The 20,558-nt window shown below is 35.9% G+C and overlaps 2 protein-coding genes across 3 annotated transcripts in view; both read left to right on the forward strand.

The window, feature by feature from the left end:
* Nucleotides 1-20,558, forward strand: part of LOC124634398 (progestin and adipoQ receptor family member 4) — an 86,212-nt gene that overhangs the window by 51,956 nt on the left and 13,698 nt on the right. Inside the window, exons 3-4 of the mRNA XM_047169966.1 lie at nucleotides 12,342-12,445; nucleotides 12,876-13,013. Coding sequence (XP_047025922.1) covers nucleotides 12,342-12,445; nucleotides 12,876-13,013 — 242 coding nt within the window. The remainder of the gene's footprint in view (nucleotides 1-12,341; nucleotides 12,446-12,875; nucleotides 13,014-20,558) is intronic.
* Nucleotides 16,125-18,417, forward strand: LOC124634399. 2 transcript variants are annotated; one of them, XM_047169968.1, is made up of 3 exons: nucleotides 16,125-16,833; nucleotides 17,409-17,548; nucleotides 18,181-18,417. In XM_047169968.1, the coding sequence occupies exons 1-3, from the start codon at nucleotides 16,698-16,700 to the stop codon at nucleotides 18,277-18,279; spliced, it is 375 nt and encodes a 124-aa protein (XP_047025924.1). In that variant the 5' UTR covers nucleotides 16,125-16,697; the 3' UTR covers nucleotides 18,280-18,417. The 2 variants fall into 2 exon arrangements, with proteins under 2 accessions (XP_047025924.1, XP_047025923.1); XM_047169967.1 differs by having other exon boundaries at nucleotides 16,369-16,833; nucleotides 17,406-17,548.

A 20,558-nucleotide genomic window follows, 5' to 3' on the forward strand; every position in this document is an offset into this window, starting at 1 on the left:
AATAGTACATAAATAACTTGCGCCAACTTATTCATATTGTTCGGCCCTCCCGCTTATGTAAATATAGGATCGTATGTAAATGTACGTGGTGACACGCGCTCCGTAACTTTGCGCTTAACTTGTTTCGATGGAATTAAAAATGTTGGGAAGTTATAGATAATGACGTTCTTTTGGCATATGTCTCTGTTTGATTTTTGTCTTTATAGTAGTGTTTCTCTACAATTCTTACAACCTTGGGATAGAATTATACAATGGTGCGATTTTCTTAAGCAACCCAATGGATGTATGCATCTCATGATTATATTCCTACCTAAATGAGTGCGTACTCCTTCGCAGAACATATAATGACACAGGAGTTTACTAGCAATGCACATATTTTTAAAATTAATGAATCTTGTTAACCCTTTTGTCCGAAACGTTGCAAAAGCCGGGTAAGTTCCGGCTAAAACTTGCGGTTATGAATAAACCACGGATTTAGGTAAACTGACTCAACACAGGGTTTGGGCGAACTACTGCACAAACACAAAGGAACGCTTTGAAAAGGTTTACTAAACATAAGTAGTAGAGATTTTGAAATTTAAAAAAATGAAGATACGTTGCGATTCTAAAACCGGGTAAATATATAAAACCCACATCATTTATCGAATCATACAGTTTTTTTAAATATTATGTGACACGTAATACGTAGATACGATTATCTATTATAAATCTTAACTTAATAACTGCTGTGTTTCAAAGTTAAATTATAACACCATTTTGAAATTTCATGGTGTGATATATACGCAGGCAATACATTCATTATTCTTCCGAAAAAGCAAAATATTTTAGAGATGATACATTGTCGTTAAATATATTTAGTTTTAACACAGAGGACATAAAATTTAGCTACATATTTCAAAGTAATCTTCGCAACGATTTTGCTCACAGCGCTCGTAAAATATAGCGATAGAAGTTTATAATATAACCTTATTTATCGTTTCGAACACTGTCTGAATTTATGATGAGATTTTTAGATATAAGTAGGTACTAGAAATTTATTAAAATTCTGGAACTTATTTTGTGCCTCATAATGTTAACTGAAATTATTTTATTTTATTAAAAAATGGAAATTGATTTAAATTCTGAAACTTATTTTGTACCTAATAATGTTAACTTAAATTATTTTATTTAAAAATATATTTTTTGCAATAAAAATAATAATGTTTCTGTCTGGGCTACATTTATGGCCATATAATGTGGCTACAACACAGGCCAGCTACATTGCAAGCAATTGCAGACATATCGCAACACATGGCTCAGTCTCATTTCATTTTTGTAATGCTCAGGCTCATTTTTGGAATGGTCACTTGCTCAGGTAATTCTTTGAAAACACGTTTATTTTACACTTCGGATAAATGGCTGTTTCATTTGACATCGTCACTAGAAAGGGATGACGCTATACAAGATGTATATTTTCTTCTCCGTCACAATAAAACAATGACGACACAGCATCTACTTCGTCACGATGCGGTCCAAGATCCAACCTTGTCTCAATAAATTACAAGTGATCTCCATCAATCTCTCGTTCAATTCTATTTATTTTGTTTGTTCGAAAACAAAGCGAATTCTCTTTGTCTGAAGACAGATGCGTCACAGCATTTTATTTTATTCACATATCAAATATATTGCAATAAAATCGTCATGTTCACTTTATGATAAATGGGTGCAACGACATTCGGAAAACGTAATATTCAATCAGTAAGAGTAACATAGATTTTTTATTTTATTTGCACACATTTATATATACACAAAACTGTCAAGAAGTACCTAAGTTACTTGACTCGAAAACTTCACATCCATAACTATAGTTCGGCCATTCAGAGAATGCGTTCCTGACACGTCGCGATTGAACTGACGACGTAACTTTGCAATGGCGTTGCAGTTACGATAAAAATATTTTTGCTGGTTGTTTACCGTTTTAACAATTGAGGAGCATTAAAACAACATTATTATATCAATAATCAATGAATGTAGTTACGTCGTCAGTTCAATCGCGACGTGTCAGGAACGCATTCTCTGAATGGCCGAACTATACTACAGGTAGGATATGTATAGCCATTAATGTACATGTTTGTACAAGATCCAAGCCAGTTAAAATCATTACACATGTTTGGACAAGGCCGGTTGGACGCCAACGTTTACATTACTATGAACAGCTATCAGCCCACCTAAGGGTTTCAGGCCTACCTATGTAGCTGGTAGTAATTTTCTAAATGTAAATAGGCTCATATAAAACCTTCGAATTAAATATCAATTCAATGATAATGAAGGTTCTTACATATTCTATTGAACGATCTTTTGGTAATTTAATCAATTCAAATTAATTATTATGAGATTTATTATAAATAGCGGACTTTGAATACTTTTTGGGAATCATGCTTGCATCTACAGAAAAGTACAGTATTTTCCTGATATTATAGATCGAATTTCAGTCGAGCTATAACTGCAAAGAAGATCAAAGCATATTTAGATAAGCATTTCTATTAAACAGAAAAAAATATCTCATCCCTAGAGCTTTTAATAAAAGAGATTTGAACTTCAAAGGGAACTAGCTGACCGAGATTCAAGGAAACTCCTATTCGAGCTAGCACTCAGCTCCCAGCTTAGATTAATACCATAAACAGCAACTTTGATCCGACGCAATATTAAACGGTTCTTGTTTAACTTGATATTTCATCGTGCACTGAGCTGTGAATAATATAGCTTCGTGGAATATTCATGTAATCCGTTGTATTGACTTTATGAAATGCTCTCCGGTTGGATGGAAGCGACCATTGATCCCGGTAATACGCGGAATTGCATTTCATTTGAGAAATAAATAATACTTTTTACTAGTTTATATTTTTCGAACTGGAATTTATTCCCGTGGGAAATGTAAATTGATTTTGTTGATAAATGGGAAAACAATTTGTTGCGCTGTTTGTGGCAGGTTCAATTTCCGCAAAGCCTAAATTATTTACTCCAAATCAATCAAGATGATAATCACCTTTATAAATTGCTGTTATGAATAACATAAAAATGCTATTCCTACTTTAAAAAAGCATGCCTAATAAAACAGGTTTCTCATAAAACCAAACCCTCGTGAAACCGTATATTTTCTGTTCTTTCTAGGTTTACAAAAAAAGGAAAAAAGAAAATAGCCTGGCTGTTCGAATATCTTGTATGCTTGTCTACTCCATGCATTCGATTACTTAGCTTTTGCTTGTCTCTCTGCTTTGCTAAGGCCGTCATACCATTTTGTCTTACCACTTTTTACTCGTTGCAGGAGTAAATTAATAATATTGTACATAAAAAAACTCATTAACTACATAATTACATATCCAACTGTATACGAAATTCATGAATTCCATTCAAAATATTTTATTAAAATAGTTCGTATAACCATTACCAATGTTGCCAGTGAAATAAAATACTAAATATTCCGTGCATGACAAAATTCGTCAACTGTCATTGAAACAATAATTTTGTTATATACAAAATGTACATTTTAACTTGGAACAATAATTTATATTATCTGATTTTTTTGTATTTAATCTATATATTATATTTGAATCTTATATCGCCATAGTTGGATTGTATAAAGTTTAAGAAGAAAGCAAGAAAACCATAGTTCCTATGGAGTCTCTGATGGTGTTTGTGTTCGATGGAACAAACTTCCCAGCGCTGTTCTATGGTGCCCTGTGTTTGTATACTTATATAGCTATATACTTAAAATATAACAGTATCAAATAAATTTAAGTTATTTTATTGCACACAGTGCTTCTTAGAAAAATAACCGATGGAATATCTTGAACAGTTTGAAAGTAAATGCATATTTGTAACACTGTCCATTTCGGTTAGACTCACAAAAGGAATTGCTTATAAAAAGATCATAATATTAAGCATTAGTTTAAGGAGTTTTGTAGAAAAACTGATTGATATGTTACGTTTAGCAAACTACAGAAAACACCTTACATTACACTAAAAATAAACGCACAATACACGAGAGTAATCAGCCTACAATAAATAATTAACGACTTTACAAAACAGACTGCAAAAAATATGATCGACGACCAAAACTTTTAAAAGTTACTTCAACCCAAAAAAATAATAAAATCATCATTAAAAATACCCAATACCCGCTACCCTGACGGGGGTATTGTAACGACAGTTCTACCAGCTTGACGATTTACCCTAATTAAGCCGCACGCGCAGTGGCCACTGACGGGCCATGCGTAAGTTTGGGCAAGTCTGTTCATGACGTTTGGGATCAGTCGAATATAAACTAAGTATAGGGGTGTATACTCGCCCTTTTTAGTTTGTTTTAGTTGTGTTGTGAGTTAGGTAGAGGGGTGAATGTAAACTATTGTGATTATGTAGGGATTGGTCGCCGGAAGACGCTGGATGCAGGTCGCCTCCAACAGGTATCTGTGGAGGTCTAAGGGGGAGGCCTATGTTCAGCAGTGGACATCTTATGGCTGAGATGATGATGATGATGATGAGGGTCTTGGTTTTATGGAGCAGCGAAATTGTGACATTAGTAAGAGAAATGTATACGATACACACATGATGACACGAACTTTAAAAATCTGTACCTAATGAATTTCTCCTGTCTCTTTTGTTTTAAATGCTTATTAAGATTTCAATTTGAAATGTCCCTCAGATATTCATAAGCCCGTAACACAACAACAAAACAAATAACAAACAGAGTTAAATAAGCAGGTACAGAACAAGTAATTGTTTTGTTTAAATTAATATTGACAGCAAGTTCGCCGCAGTTGCGGAGTTTGTGTTACAGAGCTGTTCCAACTATCTCTCGGAGACAGATTACGTGGCAGAGCTCAGCCAATCGGGACGGCGCGTCAACTTGGAACAACTGCCATCAATATTGTAGAAGAACAAAAACGTCTATTTTTGGCTTTAAATAGAAAGAATCTAAAGAAAATATAAGAATAAACTTAGATTTCTTTTTATATATGACCTATCTAAAAATACAGGTAAGTATGTGACAAATGAATTAACAAATATCATAGGGGCTTTTTTCTAACGACTTCAAAAATCATCAAATGACCCCTCCCGCTGTGGGTACAGCGGCGAGCGGTGGGGAGTGTCAGACTCTTACTGACCGTCGTGTTCCGTCGTAGGCCTTTTATGTACCAGGGCCGCGGTAACTCTTTCAAACGATCCCGCAGCCCCGGTCGGATATCATAGGGGTTTGCATATTTTCATGGCTTGTATCCTAAAATAACGAGTAGTAACCCATCTGCTACGAAACTCGTAACCTGCGTAGCGGTATCATAGCAAGACTACGGCAAACAGCGACTACGGTGGCTACGAATCACTTACACACAAACATAAGGTGTTATCTTTATGTATATGTGTGGGATTTAGCCGTAGTAAGTCAAGTATGCAAACAGGCGTAGTACGTAGTAATTTGATATTCTGCTGAATAGGGCGGGTTTGAGTGCGTCTGCAATATTTACTTGTTGGCTGTATACAAATTTAATTTATTGCTGTTTTAGGATAAGTTAATTTTGGTGAGCATTTCTATAGCTAGAATGGATAACGTAAGAGTAATAAATGAGACAGTTACGACTATAAGCAGCTTCACTTGTTCAATGACAAATGTTAATGACTCAATTTTTTTACAACAAATAAACACTACCTATTTGAATTATCGAAATCATTTTCAAAATCTATGCTATCGTTACTTTCATGACTTTACAAAATATAGTTTTATAAAATTACTAATAATATCACGAGCTTCAATCCCAGCCGCAATCTTTGTCTATGACTAATTCACTAATACCTAAAGGTTGTATCTGTTGTGTTCCCGCTCAGTGGCCCACAAACAATACCTATAAACTTTATGGTTCACGTTTAACCGCCACTATTCTTTGAACTCGCTTTACTGTTGCTCGTTCCGCAGAATCGTAAAGCAAAAATATCACTTGCAGCCTTCAGGGAAACATAAGTTTAACAGTTTAAAATATGGCGTATCTAGTTATTTTTGTAAAACTTGCATTTGCTCATACTTGGGTAGAAATTAATGTGTTTTCAGCCAAACTGACTTTCGATCAAGATAAAATAAATCGGGATCCACCTAAACGGGGAAACTGCTCTGAAATCAAGATACTCAGGTATTAATTCACCTATATACGTATATCATACTTATTTCTTCTGAGGTGTTAAGAGTAATATGCAACAATAATTTTGCATTTTGATAAGACCCTGAAAAAAACGTACAATAAAGGAACCAATTTCTGACATCTCCTTAATTCTTTCTTATTATCAGCTGTACTTTATACCTACTCGTCGTTATCCAAAGATTATCAAGATCTATTGAAGCGGCAAACACTTCAGCTGAAGTGGACAGCACCAACAGGTTGGGATCATTACACTGGAGTGGGTGAATATCACCTAATTATAATACTAAATAAGTCTAAACCTTCCCAAAAAGCTTTAAGAAAATATATTTCCAGGCCATTATAACTACGTTGTATTGCTGTAAGTTCATCGTAGCTAACGCATTATGTAACACCGTTATGTAAGCTAGTACAAATACCAAGAGATATTATTTGAACCGACTTCAACACTCCCTTGTAGTCACAAGTTAGTAAATTCTGACAACCAGTCTTACCGTACTGGGGGTACTGAGTTGCCTGGGTTGAGAAGTTCAGATAAGCAGTCGCTCCCTGTAAACCACAGTTACACAGCTGGTTTTTCGGTTAGCCTGAAAGCCGGCCTGACCGTAGTTGAGAAAAGGCTTGGGAGATGATGACTTCAACAGTCCCTTGAAATAATACTTACGTCAATATTTTAATGTTATATTAGGACCTAAGCGAACTGTGACCAGTTTAGTGTGAAGTCTATATTTGATACAAAATTATGAATCAAACCTTGTTTAAAGGTCGCTTTATTTATGTAAAGCAATGGCTTGTACTCTGACTTTTAAAAGAATATCATAAATATACATTTAAAGTTAAACTGATTTACCTAAAGCGATAATCAATTATATTTTGGGTCATTACCAATCGACATTTTCTTTCTATCACTATGTAAAATCTATTTGTGAAAACTTCTCAATGGCCTTCAAATGTCATATTATTTATTTCATATTGTTTCTTCTAGCTGTAAGTTTTCCGAAAATTATAAAACAAATAAAATAAAATGACTTTTTAATACACGTCATTAAAGTTGGAGTCCACCAAACTTTATCGAGAAAAGAAAGAGCGTCTAGCTACCTAGCGTCGAAATGCTGTAACATTTGAGTCCAAAAACCTATATAAAGTATAATCCTCAGTTATCCAAATCAAGCTAACAGCCCGAGTAATCTACAGACTAGATATGATAGCAGGTTCAAACAGCTATAAACTTGAATGATAGCGTGGACAAAGGAGACGTCACGGACGGCCATACGTGCCCCAGTTATGAGGAATGTTCAGAAAACGTGTGCACTGTGCATGTACAGTGAACTATGTACGGTAGTTTATTTGTCTGTGACGATACATACGAGTAGTGTTTGTGATGGAGAAATATTGCACTCGTAAATAGATGAGATTTACAGAGATACAACATTTACAAAGGAGAATTCAGTAGTAATCGACAAAAGTGACGTCTCAATTATATATCTTTATATCTATGGTGCTTCGATTAACTGAAAAGTTTATAATGAAATCCGAAGTGCACTTAAGTGGAACATTTTCGGTAGAAGACCACAAACTGACAGCATCCTCTTAAACGAGGCTCCAAGAAAAGTTTTTACATTTTTCTCGTAACAGCTGCACACAAAATAACATGTCTTTCTAACTAGAAGATTTATTCCCTACAACATAATTTATTTGGGAAAGATCATCAAAAACGCTTCACGTTAGCATACGTGCCCCAGTTATGAGGAACGTGGAAAGATCGTGTGCCCTGTGTATGTACAGTGAACTATGTACGGTAGTTTATTTGTCTGTGACGACACATACGGGCAGTGTTTGTGAACTAGCTCGGCACAGCGGCGATGCTCGCCAAATCAAATACGGGAAAATGCTATGTCTATTTTCTTTGGAGTAAAAGTTTAGTTAGATTATTTTATTTTTAACGGCTGCTAGAAGCTGGGTTTACGTCTAAAAAATCTAGTTTTACGACTTTTTAACACAAAGCACAGCCTATCCACGCTTTTGATTTCTTTATTTATTCGTCGTAAACGTAATTTTACATAGTCAAGCATTAACTAACTATTCATGCGACACAAATATAAAAATGTACTAAAACTTAAAAAAACGTCTGGTTTTAGCCAACAGCACGCCATCATGTGTGTAAGTAGGTATTTATATAAAGTCAAAAAATTATGTTCAGCAAAACACATAACAACCTATCTCTTCGTTTTTTTGCTTGACTTATCATCGCTGTGATAAAATTACAAGAACATACAACACACAAGATCTATTTTTAGCCTTTAAAAACATAAGACTGAAGCGCCACTCAGAGCATATCCGAGTTACGAAGCATCCCCTTAAGCTAAAACGGATCCGACTTTTAAGTTGAGCGTCGCCTTAAGCCTCGTGGACAAAAGATACATCAAAGTATGACAAGCCTTTGTTACAGTTCTCTGCTCCCGGGAATCGTAACTCGGAACTGGGAACTCGTAAGCCGGCTAACTGGAACGCATTTGCCAATTGTACACGTATGAGCAAACTTATAAGGAAATATGTATTGCCTTTGTGTTTTTAAAACATTCGAAGATGAAAGCGTATGCAAGATAAGACGTTTTCCGCCATTATGTGATTGATTTGATGGAAAATCTGTAATATTTATCTTGTTTGGTTAAGATGGGTACATAAACATAATGATAGTATAACCGCTAATGCTTGCGGATTCTTAAGGTAATGAAAAAAAAACCGGCCAAGTGCGAGTCGGACTCGCGCACGAAGGGTTCCGTACCGATTTATAAAACGGACAAAAAAATCACGTTTGTTGTATCGGAGTCCCCCGAAATATTTATTTAATTCTAGTTTTCAGTATTTGTTATTATAGCGGCAACAATACTCACGTGTGAAAATTTCAGCTCTCTAACTATCACGGTTCATGAGATATAGCCTGGTGACAGACGGACGAACGGACGGACGGACGGACGGACGGAGAAGCGAAAACAATAGGGTCCCGTTTTACCCTTGGGGTACGGAACCCTAAGAACCACATACTCTCTCGGACCTACGAGCTAGTACTATATCAATATCGTGAACGCCATATGGACTTAAGCAACGAAAGTTTTCTTAACTATATCATCATCAAGTAAAGGGTATGCCTATTCCATATTACTCTGATGATACTCTCATCTCATCTGATACTGATGATCAGATACTCTGTTTACTAAACAGTACTTATGCACACACCAAAGATCATAAATCGCAAGAATATTCAAACTGGATCAAACGAAACTATTTTCAAACCACAACAATCGTTTTTACAAACTTGCCACAAAACCTTATTCACCAAAGGTGAAAAACGGCTTTATTGTGATGAAAATAGAGGCCCTTTTCCCCTTATCTATATCGAATGACTAATCTTAATGCATGAAGTGGGGAATCCCGGGTGACGATCACCCCTCTAAAACCACAAGCGGGGAGAGGCATCGAAAATACTAAGCGAGGGGGAATTGAGAGGACTAACACTTTGGAAGTTGACTCTGGTAGTCGATTGAAAAAAATGTAATCAGTTCAGATGAGGTAATGAAATAGGTACTGATAGTAATTATTACCTTAATTAACGTTTACTTTTAATCATTCAATAATTACGTTTTCATATTTTTTGAATATAAAACTCTGAATAATAAAAAAATGCTTGGCTATTCTTGTCTACTCACCCACGTTACTTATTACCCACAAACTATAAAGCCACTGGCGCCAAGGTTCATTTTCTGTACTTTATCCATTTAAGTTCAAGTACATACCTCCACATTTGCAAATGGCAGCAGCAGTAGTATGCATTACCAGCTAAATAATTTTAAGCTGCCAAGGTCTCAGCTGTATTCCGGAAAATGAGGAAAATGTCTGTGCAATCTGGCACGTGTTTCATTACCAACATTGCATATAAAACTTTCCCTGCTATTACTTCACAAAAAGAAACTTTGTAAGAGTTCATTAAGAAGCTTAGAAGGGCTCGTTATCGCGTCGCTTATATATTTTTATTAACAACAATTGCTATATGTTTCACGCAAAATATAATAAAACATTTTCAAAAATTGAATTCTTTCGAAGCAATATCGGTGTTTCACTTAACTTAACAGTTGGTCATGAAATCCGAAGTGCACTTTCCTCAAAACAACAAACATTTCCAACAAATACTCAGCTTCGAACTAAAAACAACAAAACAGTTTCGGTAGAGGACCACAAACTGGCAGCATCGACTAAGCCTCTTAAACGAGCCTCGGAGAAAACAGCCCACATTTTTCTCGTAACAGCTGCACGCAAAATAACATGTCTTTCTAACTGGAAGATTTATTCCCTACAATAGAATTTATTTGGGAAAGGATCATTAAAAACGCATCTATCACTGTATTGACAGCTAACGAGGTAGATTTTCCGACGTCGTACAATATGTAATCATGTTTTTACTGATTTAATGGCTTGCAATTTTTGCTGGTCATTCCTAATTTTAATGGTTTGTTATGTGGGTTAGACCCATCTTGGTATTTACGCTTTACTGTGAAAGCATTTAGCTTGTTACGTATTTGGAGAATACCAACATAATTTTCTTATTACAACATAACTTACTTTATTTACTTTACAGTTAAAAAAAAGATTTGTTAAGCTTTACCCTTCACCTGTGTCCATCGCAAGCGATATTTCCTTTAATTCTAAGTGTGGATTTATATTCTTTATTTCTTTAAGATGTCACTATCATTATAATAGTTTGTCTAGCTCGAAAGCCAGACAGCAAAGTTTTTTGACCCGTTAATTCAAAGAGTCACCGTATGTCAATTAGCATTAAGCACTCACAACTTAAGTGTACTGGCTGCAAGCCAGGCTAAGAGGAGTCCAAGAATTGTGTGTTGAAGTGTTAAACTTCAAAGTTCTCATGACCCTTTTACAAAATAAGTTAAGGTGACCTAGATTTTATGCAATTTTCTTTTACTTTCTTTAACACATAATACTTCTAATTTAATAGTTTTACAAAATGATCTTATTATAGGGAAATTTATTCTCTACATGTTGACACAAGTCCTTGGAGGTGAATTTGGAATTTACTGAAGTGTCTGGGACGAAAATGGAGGTCGAAAGGCTGCAATTTAGTTTAATTTGCTTGGTTAATGATTTTTTATTTATCTGAGTTTTGTCAACATGTAGGATGCGGTAGGGAAGGGTGAGCAACTGTTCCCAGGCGCTTTCTGAATTTTCCAGGGTTGCGAGGCGGACGCATTGGGCCAGACTTGACGCAACAGTCCGCCTTGCACCCCTGGGCACTCTTTTGAGTATGGGGGTGTTACTTTTTAATTTTGATAGTGAGTTCCAGAGGAGATGGTTTATTGGAGGTATAGTAACTTGAGGGGTCAAGGGGCACTGAGATACACTCTGCATCTTGTGGACTTTGCCTAAGTGTATCTTCAGGCCCCTTTCTACTTTAAAAAATTTTGCCTGGGAACAGAAGGGGCATCTTACTGAGGTCTCAGCCGATGTGGAAGGTTGACACACGCTGCTTCCGGCGTCGCTACTGCCATCGTTCATTGAAACAGTAAAAATGGAAAAGCTTTAATCAAAATAATACACTGTAGTCTTCACAAATGTCTTCAAAAAATAACACACTGTAGTCTTCACAGATTTTCAATATGATCGGCCAGGGGGCTGCCGCCCCCCGGCGTCTACACGGTCCGATGTTGCCTGATGCTTCTGGAAGCTGGGGCGATTGGAGGTTGTGTTTCTGTCGTTGTTTTCCCTATAATAAGATCATTTCATAATACTTAGTAAATGTGTAAAATTATAAACCCTAATCCTTTCTCTAAACGATATCATAAAAGTTTTTACTTCGACTGCTGTCGCACTCGCAGACAAAAATAATAACTTGCTCAGGTCTTTATTGGAGATAGTAGATGAATTAAAATTCTATGTTGAAAAATATAAAATTTCTGCTTGGATATTTCTCCCGGTTTCACACGGTCATGTTTCGCTGAATATGGTCTGAAACAAATTGGCCCAGATTCTTTTTCAGTAATATGTACGAGGAGTCGTCGTTGTATGTGATTCGTTTTAGTTTCCGAGCTGCAATTTCTGTGGTTATATAAAATAAAAAATCGCCAACATGTCTTTAATCACACTTATTCGTTGTATTGCCTGCAGGGGCGATCCCTATGGTGACGGCGACGGTGTACTGTGCGCCGGCGCCGCTGCGATACCTCGCGCTCGCTGTCTACAGCCTCGGCAGTCTGCTCGGACTCTATAAGGTAACGATGAGTATTATGGGCCTATTTTCATCAATATTTGCTTGAATAAAAAAAGCATGTATGAAGTTCTTGCATAAAGGATAGGAAGCATTAGTGGTATTCATAGCTTGTACGTATACGTACCAATTGATATGCCAAGTTATATACCTACTTACAATATCATGCAGTAATCTGAGGTGTAGAAATAGTTCTTCGTGCCTTCTCTTTTTTTCAATCTGTTGTGTCTGGACGGTTTCCCAGACAGTAAAACCATCCACCACCACCAACCATCAGACACTTTTGACTCGAAAAAAGACACTGCAAAAGCGTGTTTGTTGGAGACCACGTTACGTCACTGCTTCTACCTACCACTAAAAGTAAATCATGGTTATTCCTATTAATTCCTATAGCTGGTTTACATCCACAAGTTCTCACTTTACTTTGTGTTCAGGCGATGCGTGCTTGGTCACCGTGGGAGCGGCGACTGTGCTTCGCAGCACCTTTCTGCATGCGGGTACTGTTGGCCGGCGCGCGCGCAGCCCGCCTCGGCGGCGGAGACCCGCACGCTATACTGCACGTCTTTCTGCAGGTACCCTGTCATCTTCCACATCTAAATGATTGTTATTAGGAAACTCTCAAATGTTTTATGTGTAATTCAGGTAGGGTTTGACAAGGTAAGTAATAGTTTACTAAATTACGAGAAACTAATTCAGTGAGAAGACTGAGAATGTGCATGATCCTGATCAGTTAGTTATGGCAGGCGTAATATTCTTAACAAAGCTGAATAGCTCATGTCATGACGACAAGAAATCGCCCACAAAACCTGCCAAAAGGTGAAGGTTCTCAAGAGAAAAATAAAAAGAAAACCTACAATCTGCTTTCCACCATTTTCCCCCCAATAAAGTCTTAGCTTCCAATCAACCATAAAATGTGTTGAACGCTGATGTAGAGTGCAATTATCAGGAGCTCCGTAGAACTGGCACGTGTCCAGGAGTAGTGCTGACACGTGCAATTTATAGCCCAGTGTGACGTCACCAGTGCCTACAACCACGGCACTCCATATACCAGACTTGTGTACTGGTACACGTCTGCCTGTGAATCTTAGCTAATAGATCGACGCTCATAATGTTTGGAACAGATGCACCCTTAGTTGCAGAATTTATGTAGTTTACAGTTCGCAGACGGGTACTACAATCAAGCTGACAGATAGGTCTGACCATCGCGCTTACGTATAGAGGTATGTTGCTAAGAACTTGCTTCTCACATAGGACAGTACAGAAACCAATAGCTGCCACTCTAACTAAAGTAGTTGTGTTCTAAAAGTCGCCGAGACTTGCAATAAATGTCAGACACTCAGACGTTGTAACCCTAGCTTAGAATAACAGTCTATTGTTTTTCTATTGAAGAGAATTAGACCAAGCTTACGTTTTAACTTATATCCAATTTTAATGGCAATTTATTCGAAGAAATTGTGATGTTAAGGGTTTCTAAATAGATGACAACTTGGATGAAACATCGTTATATTATTCAAGATGTTGCTGATGTAGGTAAATCTAATTTATTTGGGATACAGGATCACTCGTCCTACTTACGTAGAACAACCTGTTAGTGGCTTTTAGATATATCCAGTATCAAAATTAAGTAACGGAAAAACTTTCAGGAAAGATAAATAGGTTTAAACAAATAAAGTTGACATTTCATGAAAAGAAATGTATTTTTCCATGGTCAGTTTGTTTATTAGTGGCAACACTGAAAGTGTGGCGGTAACGATAATATAATTGTTTATTGATTGTTCCGTTGCGCCTAAGGAACGGAAAGAAACACGCGATCTATCAACTTGATTCTAATGCTTTTTTATACGTAATGCATTAGCTTGGGTATTTTCAAAGAATAAATATGATAGTACCTAAGGTATCCTTATCTGAAATGCACATTTTATACCAATCACATGAATACATAGTTTGTGCCGCATTTTATTGTAATTTATGTATACACACGACCATGATTAATTATGAATTGAAAACGGAAATTTTTCTTTCTTTTGTTTTAATTTAGTGTAAATCAAATTAATTCAAATGCCTTCACTGGAAATCTACTAGAAAGGAAAGTTATTTTGGAACTAGTTAATACAAAAACAAAACACAAACTATTGTTTTGTGCCAAAACAAACGCAGCTTAGAAAAACGTCATTAAGTAGATAATTGAGGAAAATACGACTATTCCGCAATATTGACGAATTCGCAAAAACTCGTGTTTGTCCCTCTTATATAATCAGCGTACCTAATGTTCTTATGAGAATTTAGACCTCACTGGGAGGAGCAAGGAAGTAGAAGATAGATCGGTGTATATACAAAGATTGATTGCAGTTTTATGTATTTAACTGAGCAAAATCATCGATCAGATTCTGTTGATTTTTGATCAAGTGATCATGTTATATCGACTGTTTACACATACAATATGCAGTCTACGTAAAGAGGTTCCATTTATTATTTGATGCATAGGTACCACGCAACTTATGAGACTCATCCAGCTTCATAGTCATAACTTGCTCCCTATTGTGTTTATCGAACTACTTAATTCCATATATATATTCAGAGATTCAAAATAAAATGATAGGTATATGGTAATAGAGTTCATAGAGTATATGGTATAAACTCGACTCTTAGATAATCTGCCTATTGACTGCCTACCTATATACTTACACATCAGTATTTCCAGTTCCCCAAACATCATGGAAACTGTTAAATCAATACCACAACCTTTGCCTACATGCTAAGAAACTACTGGCACACAAATAATTACTGACATAGTTACATAGTTATAGCTGAGCTCGTGAAACAAGCGCAGGCCCTTCCATCCCTTTCAATACGACACAATGCCGCTGGAACTCTGCCTAATGACTCCCAGTTCCGTACTTTGTAACCAATATAAATGGCCCAAAGCAAGATAATCGTTCCCCCAAAATGTGCTATCGATTTCGATTAGTATTATAATGAAAATTGGAAGATTTAATTAAATATCGGAAAAGGGTAGAAAATATTACAAATCTACGTAATTCTTTTGAACCGTTCAATTACCTACGTTTTATAGGCAAATGAAAAATGTTCAGTCAAAAATCATCTTATACTCGTCACTTTCACAATCTGCACGGCTACGGGAACATTTCCAAGATTTCATACATAATTGAAGCATATTTAGGCAGTTAAGCAAAAAAATCACACACGTGCGGCAAGACAGCTGACAACTTCGTTTTCAAAAAGGTATCGGTTTTCACGAAATTGTAAGACTTCACTTAATTAAAGTAAGTACAGTCGCAAAAAAAAAATCTATTTCCATAAACTTTTAGAGGGATTTTGACTATATTCTTCACTTAGAGGAATGGAGTCTACGGAAGCGACAAATGGAAATCCTGAACACATTAAGTCTTTGTGTGCGAACATACACTTACTAGAGTATTATATTTCGTCGACTATGTTGAACACATTATGGGCTGGGTAATGGATACCGCATGTTACCAGTGTGGGGAGATGGATGGCTGTTTGACTGATCATGACTTCTCATTTATGAAGTTGAACATCTTCGTTGAACTCAGAGCAATTTGTAATGAACAATCATATCACTGAAAAAAGTATTTTACAAAACTAGTTGAGTTAATTCACAAATAACCAAACCTTGATAAAAGACAAACGAATTTCATTTACGTATTGATCAACTGCTTCTGTTACATTTTACAAAAATATTTTTGTTATTTGAGTTGGTTATAAGCTACAAAATTTTATGTTATCCAATACAAAATTCGGTTTCGGCACTTTGCAACATAATATGTTTTGCTATACTCTACACACTTGTGACTTTACAGTTGACCCAACTAAAACTATTTTTTTAACGAATAGTTGCTGTTTTTCAAGTCTGCTATATTAGTTTGTAACCAGCTAAATAGTATTGTTGAGATTTGTTTTGCAAAGTTACTAAAAATAAACAAAAAATTTGGCTGTGATCAACTAATATTGATTATGTTGGTTTTAGAATATTTTTGGTTATCAATAATACAGCAATATAATAGGTGGTGAATAAAGTTATGCTGCGCATAACAAAACGTTTTGGTTGCATCAAACACGGTCACGGAAGTAACCTGTAGAAACCTGTTCTTCTCGTGTTGCGTTGCGAGTAGGTACTTGCGAGGCGAGTGTAGGTCTAGGTAGTGGATGTGTGTCTGTTGTGCAATGTGCATCGTCTATGGCGAGCGGGAAAGCCGGCGTTTTCGATTTTATGCATGAATCATATATCATCAAGCAACGTCAAGAAGATTTCAAGAATGGAGCCGCCGCCGGTAGACGAGGCGGCAGAGAAAACGATCTCGGACTATCTGCGGTCTTGGGGATTGGAAGCTTACATTCCAAAATTTTTGGGTGAGTGTTTTTCACTTCTATTTCTTACATAATTAGGACAATAGGTAGTGTTTCATTCGTTAAATCACTATTTTAAACAGGGCATTTCCCGTTAGATGCACTTTTGCATTCTTCTGATGCGTAGTGCTACTTTTCCGAAAAGTAGAAAAGCAAGCACCATACTACTACACATCAGGGTGTCGCACAAGGCGACTGATGTCAAGGTTTACCGCCTAATAGGTACCTTCGTAGGCCAGGAAACGGCAGGGTAGCAGCGTTTTCTTCCAAACATGGAGATTATGACAGTACTCTGCAGTATTGGAGAACGCATATATGTTCAGCAATGGACTGTTATGAGCTATTGTTTGACTATTTATGCAGGTCTTTTGCTTTCCTAGTGTATGATATTATTAACTGCCTACCTACCACACCCGAAGATGAACCACTGACCCCCGCACCTACATAACCTAGGGCCTGTCCTCTCCCAACCAACTCTTATTTTTATTAAGAAAAGTCCCGTGGTACTAGTAAACAAGCTGACTAACTGACTTAGTGCGGAGATAAAAAGACTAAACTTATCCATATTATTTCAGAAGAATCCATTGATGTGGAGACTCTCCAAATGTTGTCAGAGGCTGACTTGAAAGACTTAGTGCCAATTATTGGACACCGGGCTAAGCTGACGACACAAATCAAACTTTTGACCAATATAATGTCAAATGTTTTTGAGAACACTGTAAGTAATAATAACAATAATTAATACTTAATTAGTCATTTAAATCTACACTAATATTATAAAGCGAAAAGATTTGTATTTCTGTGTGTGTGTGTGTGTGTGTGTGTATGTTTGTAATGAATAAACTCAAAAACTACTGCACCAATTTCAAAAATCCTTTTATAATTAGAAAGCTACATTTACCGTGAGTAACATAGGCTATAGTTTATCTCCATAGTACGGGAACGGGAACTACACGGGTGAAATCACGTGACATTTGCTAGTTAACATTAAAATATTTAATAAAAACATTTATATATGTTATAATTCATGTATGTATGTTAGTAATGATTACTTTTTAATTTCATTACTGTCTCTGTGGTCTAGTGGTTTGGGGCTTTGGCACCTGATCCAGAGATTGTGGAATTGAATCCCATGGAAAATACTTAGAGCATGAAAGTCATTTTGTGAAGTTGTTCCCAGTTTGATTAGGATAATGCAGGCCGAACCAAATCCAGGGTTGTTGTCTGTCCAATAGGTTATCCTGTGCTTTGGAAGGCATGTTCAGCCATCAGTCCCTGTCACTGTCTCGGACAGTGGTCGTCATATAAAACCATGTTAGAGTTTGATCAGGATATTATTTTATATTTCAGTGTACTAATACTACTCCGGACTCAAACAACCAAATAATGCTGTATACAGTGGAAGATTTGCCAGTTGTACAGACATTACCTGATGAAAAATGGAAATGATCGAATTTTAAATACTATTATAGTGTATGTAGCTAGGTTTGGCTAGTATAGTGTGCTAGCTCTTTGTCTGAATTAATTATAAGTTCCTACTAAAATTAATTGATTTGATACTTAATAAATAAATATAATTGTAAAAAACAAATTTGTTTTTCTTATTCTATCTCAAGTTTGTAACCGAAATGAATACCATAGTAGGTAAGATTTGGGGAAGGATATATCTTGCTAAAACTTCTTATAGGTAGGTAAATGAAAATCTACAAGAATAAAAAAAACACTTCAGGCTGATGCTACAGGGTAGCCCGCGAAATTCAAAATTTCTTACGTTTTTTGCAATTTGCTGGCCAGTGCTAGGTTGTATGTTGTTTAAAATATTGTTCACGATTGTAAGACGTATGTAGTTACAGAACTAATAATCATCAAAAGCATCAGTACAATCCTCCAAGTTCTAAAAGGTCTAGCAAAAAAGATTTTTTCAAGGTCAAAGTCATTGCTAGACCTTTTAGAACGTGGAGGATTGTACTCATGCTTTTGATGATTATTAGTTCTGTAACTACATACGTCTTACAATCGCGAACAATATTTTAATCAACATACAACCTAGCACTGGCCAGCAAATTTCAAAAAAACGTAAGAAAATTTGAATTTCGCGGGCTGATCGGAGCAGTCACTCTAACTAAAAAGTTATGTTATTTTTAACCGAAAAGTTCAGTTACAAATAACAAAATAGTTTGGTTACAATAATATTATAGTGATGTTACTAATAACTGAACCCATGATCAAGTTTTAACCAAACGGATTTGTACGCGCTAACAATAAAACGTGGCTATTTTTACATAACACTTTTGTTTTATAATACACATATTAAGTTATTTATTCTAGAACACTTTGGTACAACGTGAATAATAAATTTGTTAAGAAGTTATCATTTTTGTCGAGCTACTAATAACAGATCTCTAATAACAAAACTGAATTTGTCTAATAAGAACTATAGTTATGTAGTCACTATTTTTATGTAACAGGTTACTCAATTGTTTGTTATTTGTTACTCAAAACTTTTTTCAGTGATATGTGTCGTAATGTTTACATTATTGTACATTCTCTAACTCATCATCTTCTGGGAAAAGGCTCGGAAGATGATGATGATCTAACTCATCCACCACGTCTGATAGAACAATAGGTACGTATAATAAAGCCTATTTTAAGACCCCATTTAGAACTCTTCATACTAAATAGCAAAAGTACGTGAGTCAAATGTAAGAGAGCTATTTAAAATGAGATAAGATAAAGTCGACTTCCTTTACCTACCTGTGGTCATTACCTGCCTCAATTTTCCTTATCACGTACCTTTAAATAAATGTAAACCGCAAATGTTATCTTCAAATGAAAAAAACGTAGCATCAGTATGTGGTAGGTACTTAGAGACATTCTAGAGTTTGGGGGAGTATTTATTAATGAAGGTAAAGAAGTGTAGAAAGAAATATTGAAATTAATGATCGAAAACGGTATCTCATCATAATTCCAGGTCCAGGCTTTACTTTTTCTCTCAATTAAAATAATGATTTTTTTTATCGTCTCTTCCAGCACTTAGTTCTTTCTTTGTAAGTATTTGCCAGTGGTCCCGCCTCCAAGCCATTGGCCCATTACACAATCTGGAACTTTGCCAGCTTATAATCCATAACATAAGAGTTTCTGGGTTAAAGTGAAACGAAATTGTATTTTTGTAACATACATACAAGCAGATAGTATGGCCGTATAACCTCATAAGCCATTAACCGAACCGAACACAATTACATAGCTTATCCTCCACTCAAAATATGTAGTACAATGACCGCTCCGATTAGTTGTTATAATTTCCCAGGGGAATCACCATGAACTCATCATTAGCACGATTAGCTACTAAATAATTTCTTTCACCATTTACGATGTGATATTTGCTTGGTGCTTAAAATAATACCTTAGTCAAGAGGTTGTAAAAACCTTAAGAAGTTGGTAACCCCTGATAATGATGCAAGTTTTGCAATTAAAATAGAGACCAGTTAGCGATGACAGACGTGAAAAGGTGTTCCACCATGATCTGACTTTTTCAGATCAGATAGAAGATCAGTCAATTGATTAAGCAGTGTAAAAAGGCAGCTGTAGTTATATATCAATGCATTAAACACTTTCCGATCACGACAAAATCAGGACTAATAGGGATTCTTCTCTTCCGATAAGCCGACTTAAGCACTTACAACAACCCAAACAAACATCAACGCAATAACTACATTCCCATATGAAAC

The sequence above is a fragment of the Helicoverpa zea genome, chromosome 11 (assembly GCF_022581195.2).
Source record: "Helicoverpa zea isolate HzStark_Cry1AcR chromosome 11, ilHelZeax1.1, whole genome shotgun sequence".
NCBI lineage: Eukaryota > Metazoa > Arthropoda > Insecta > Lepidoptera > Noctuidae > Helicoverpa > Helicoverpa zea.

Excerpts from the sequence above, each read along its gene's own strand:
- LOC124634399 (XM_047169967.1), top strand. The coding sequence starts at position 16,698 with ATGAATCATATATCATCAAGCAACGTCAAGAAGATTTCAAGAATGGAG. Across the intron at positions 16,834-17,405 it reads TTACATTCCAAAATTTTTGG|AAGAATCCATTGATGTGGAG; the intron begins GTGAGTGTTTTT and ends ATATTATTTCAG. Across the intron at positions 17,549-18,180 it reads CAAATGTTTTTGAGAACACT|TGTACTAATACTACTCCGGA; the intron begins GTAAGTAATAAT and ends TTTATATTTCAG.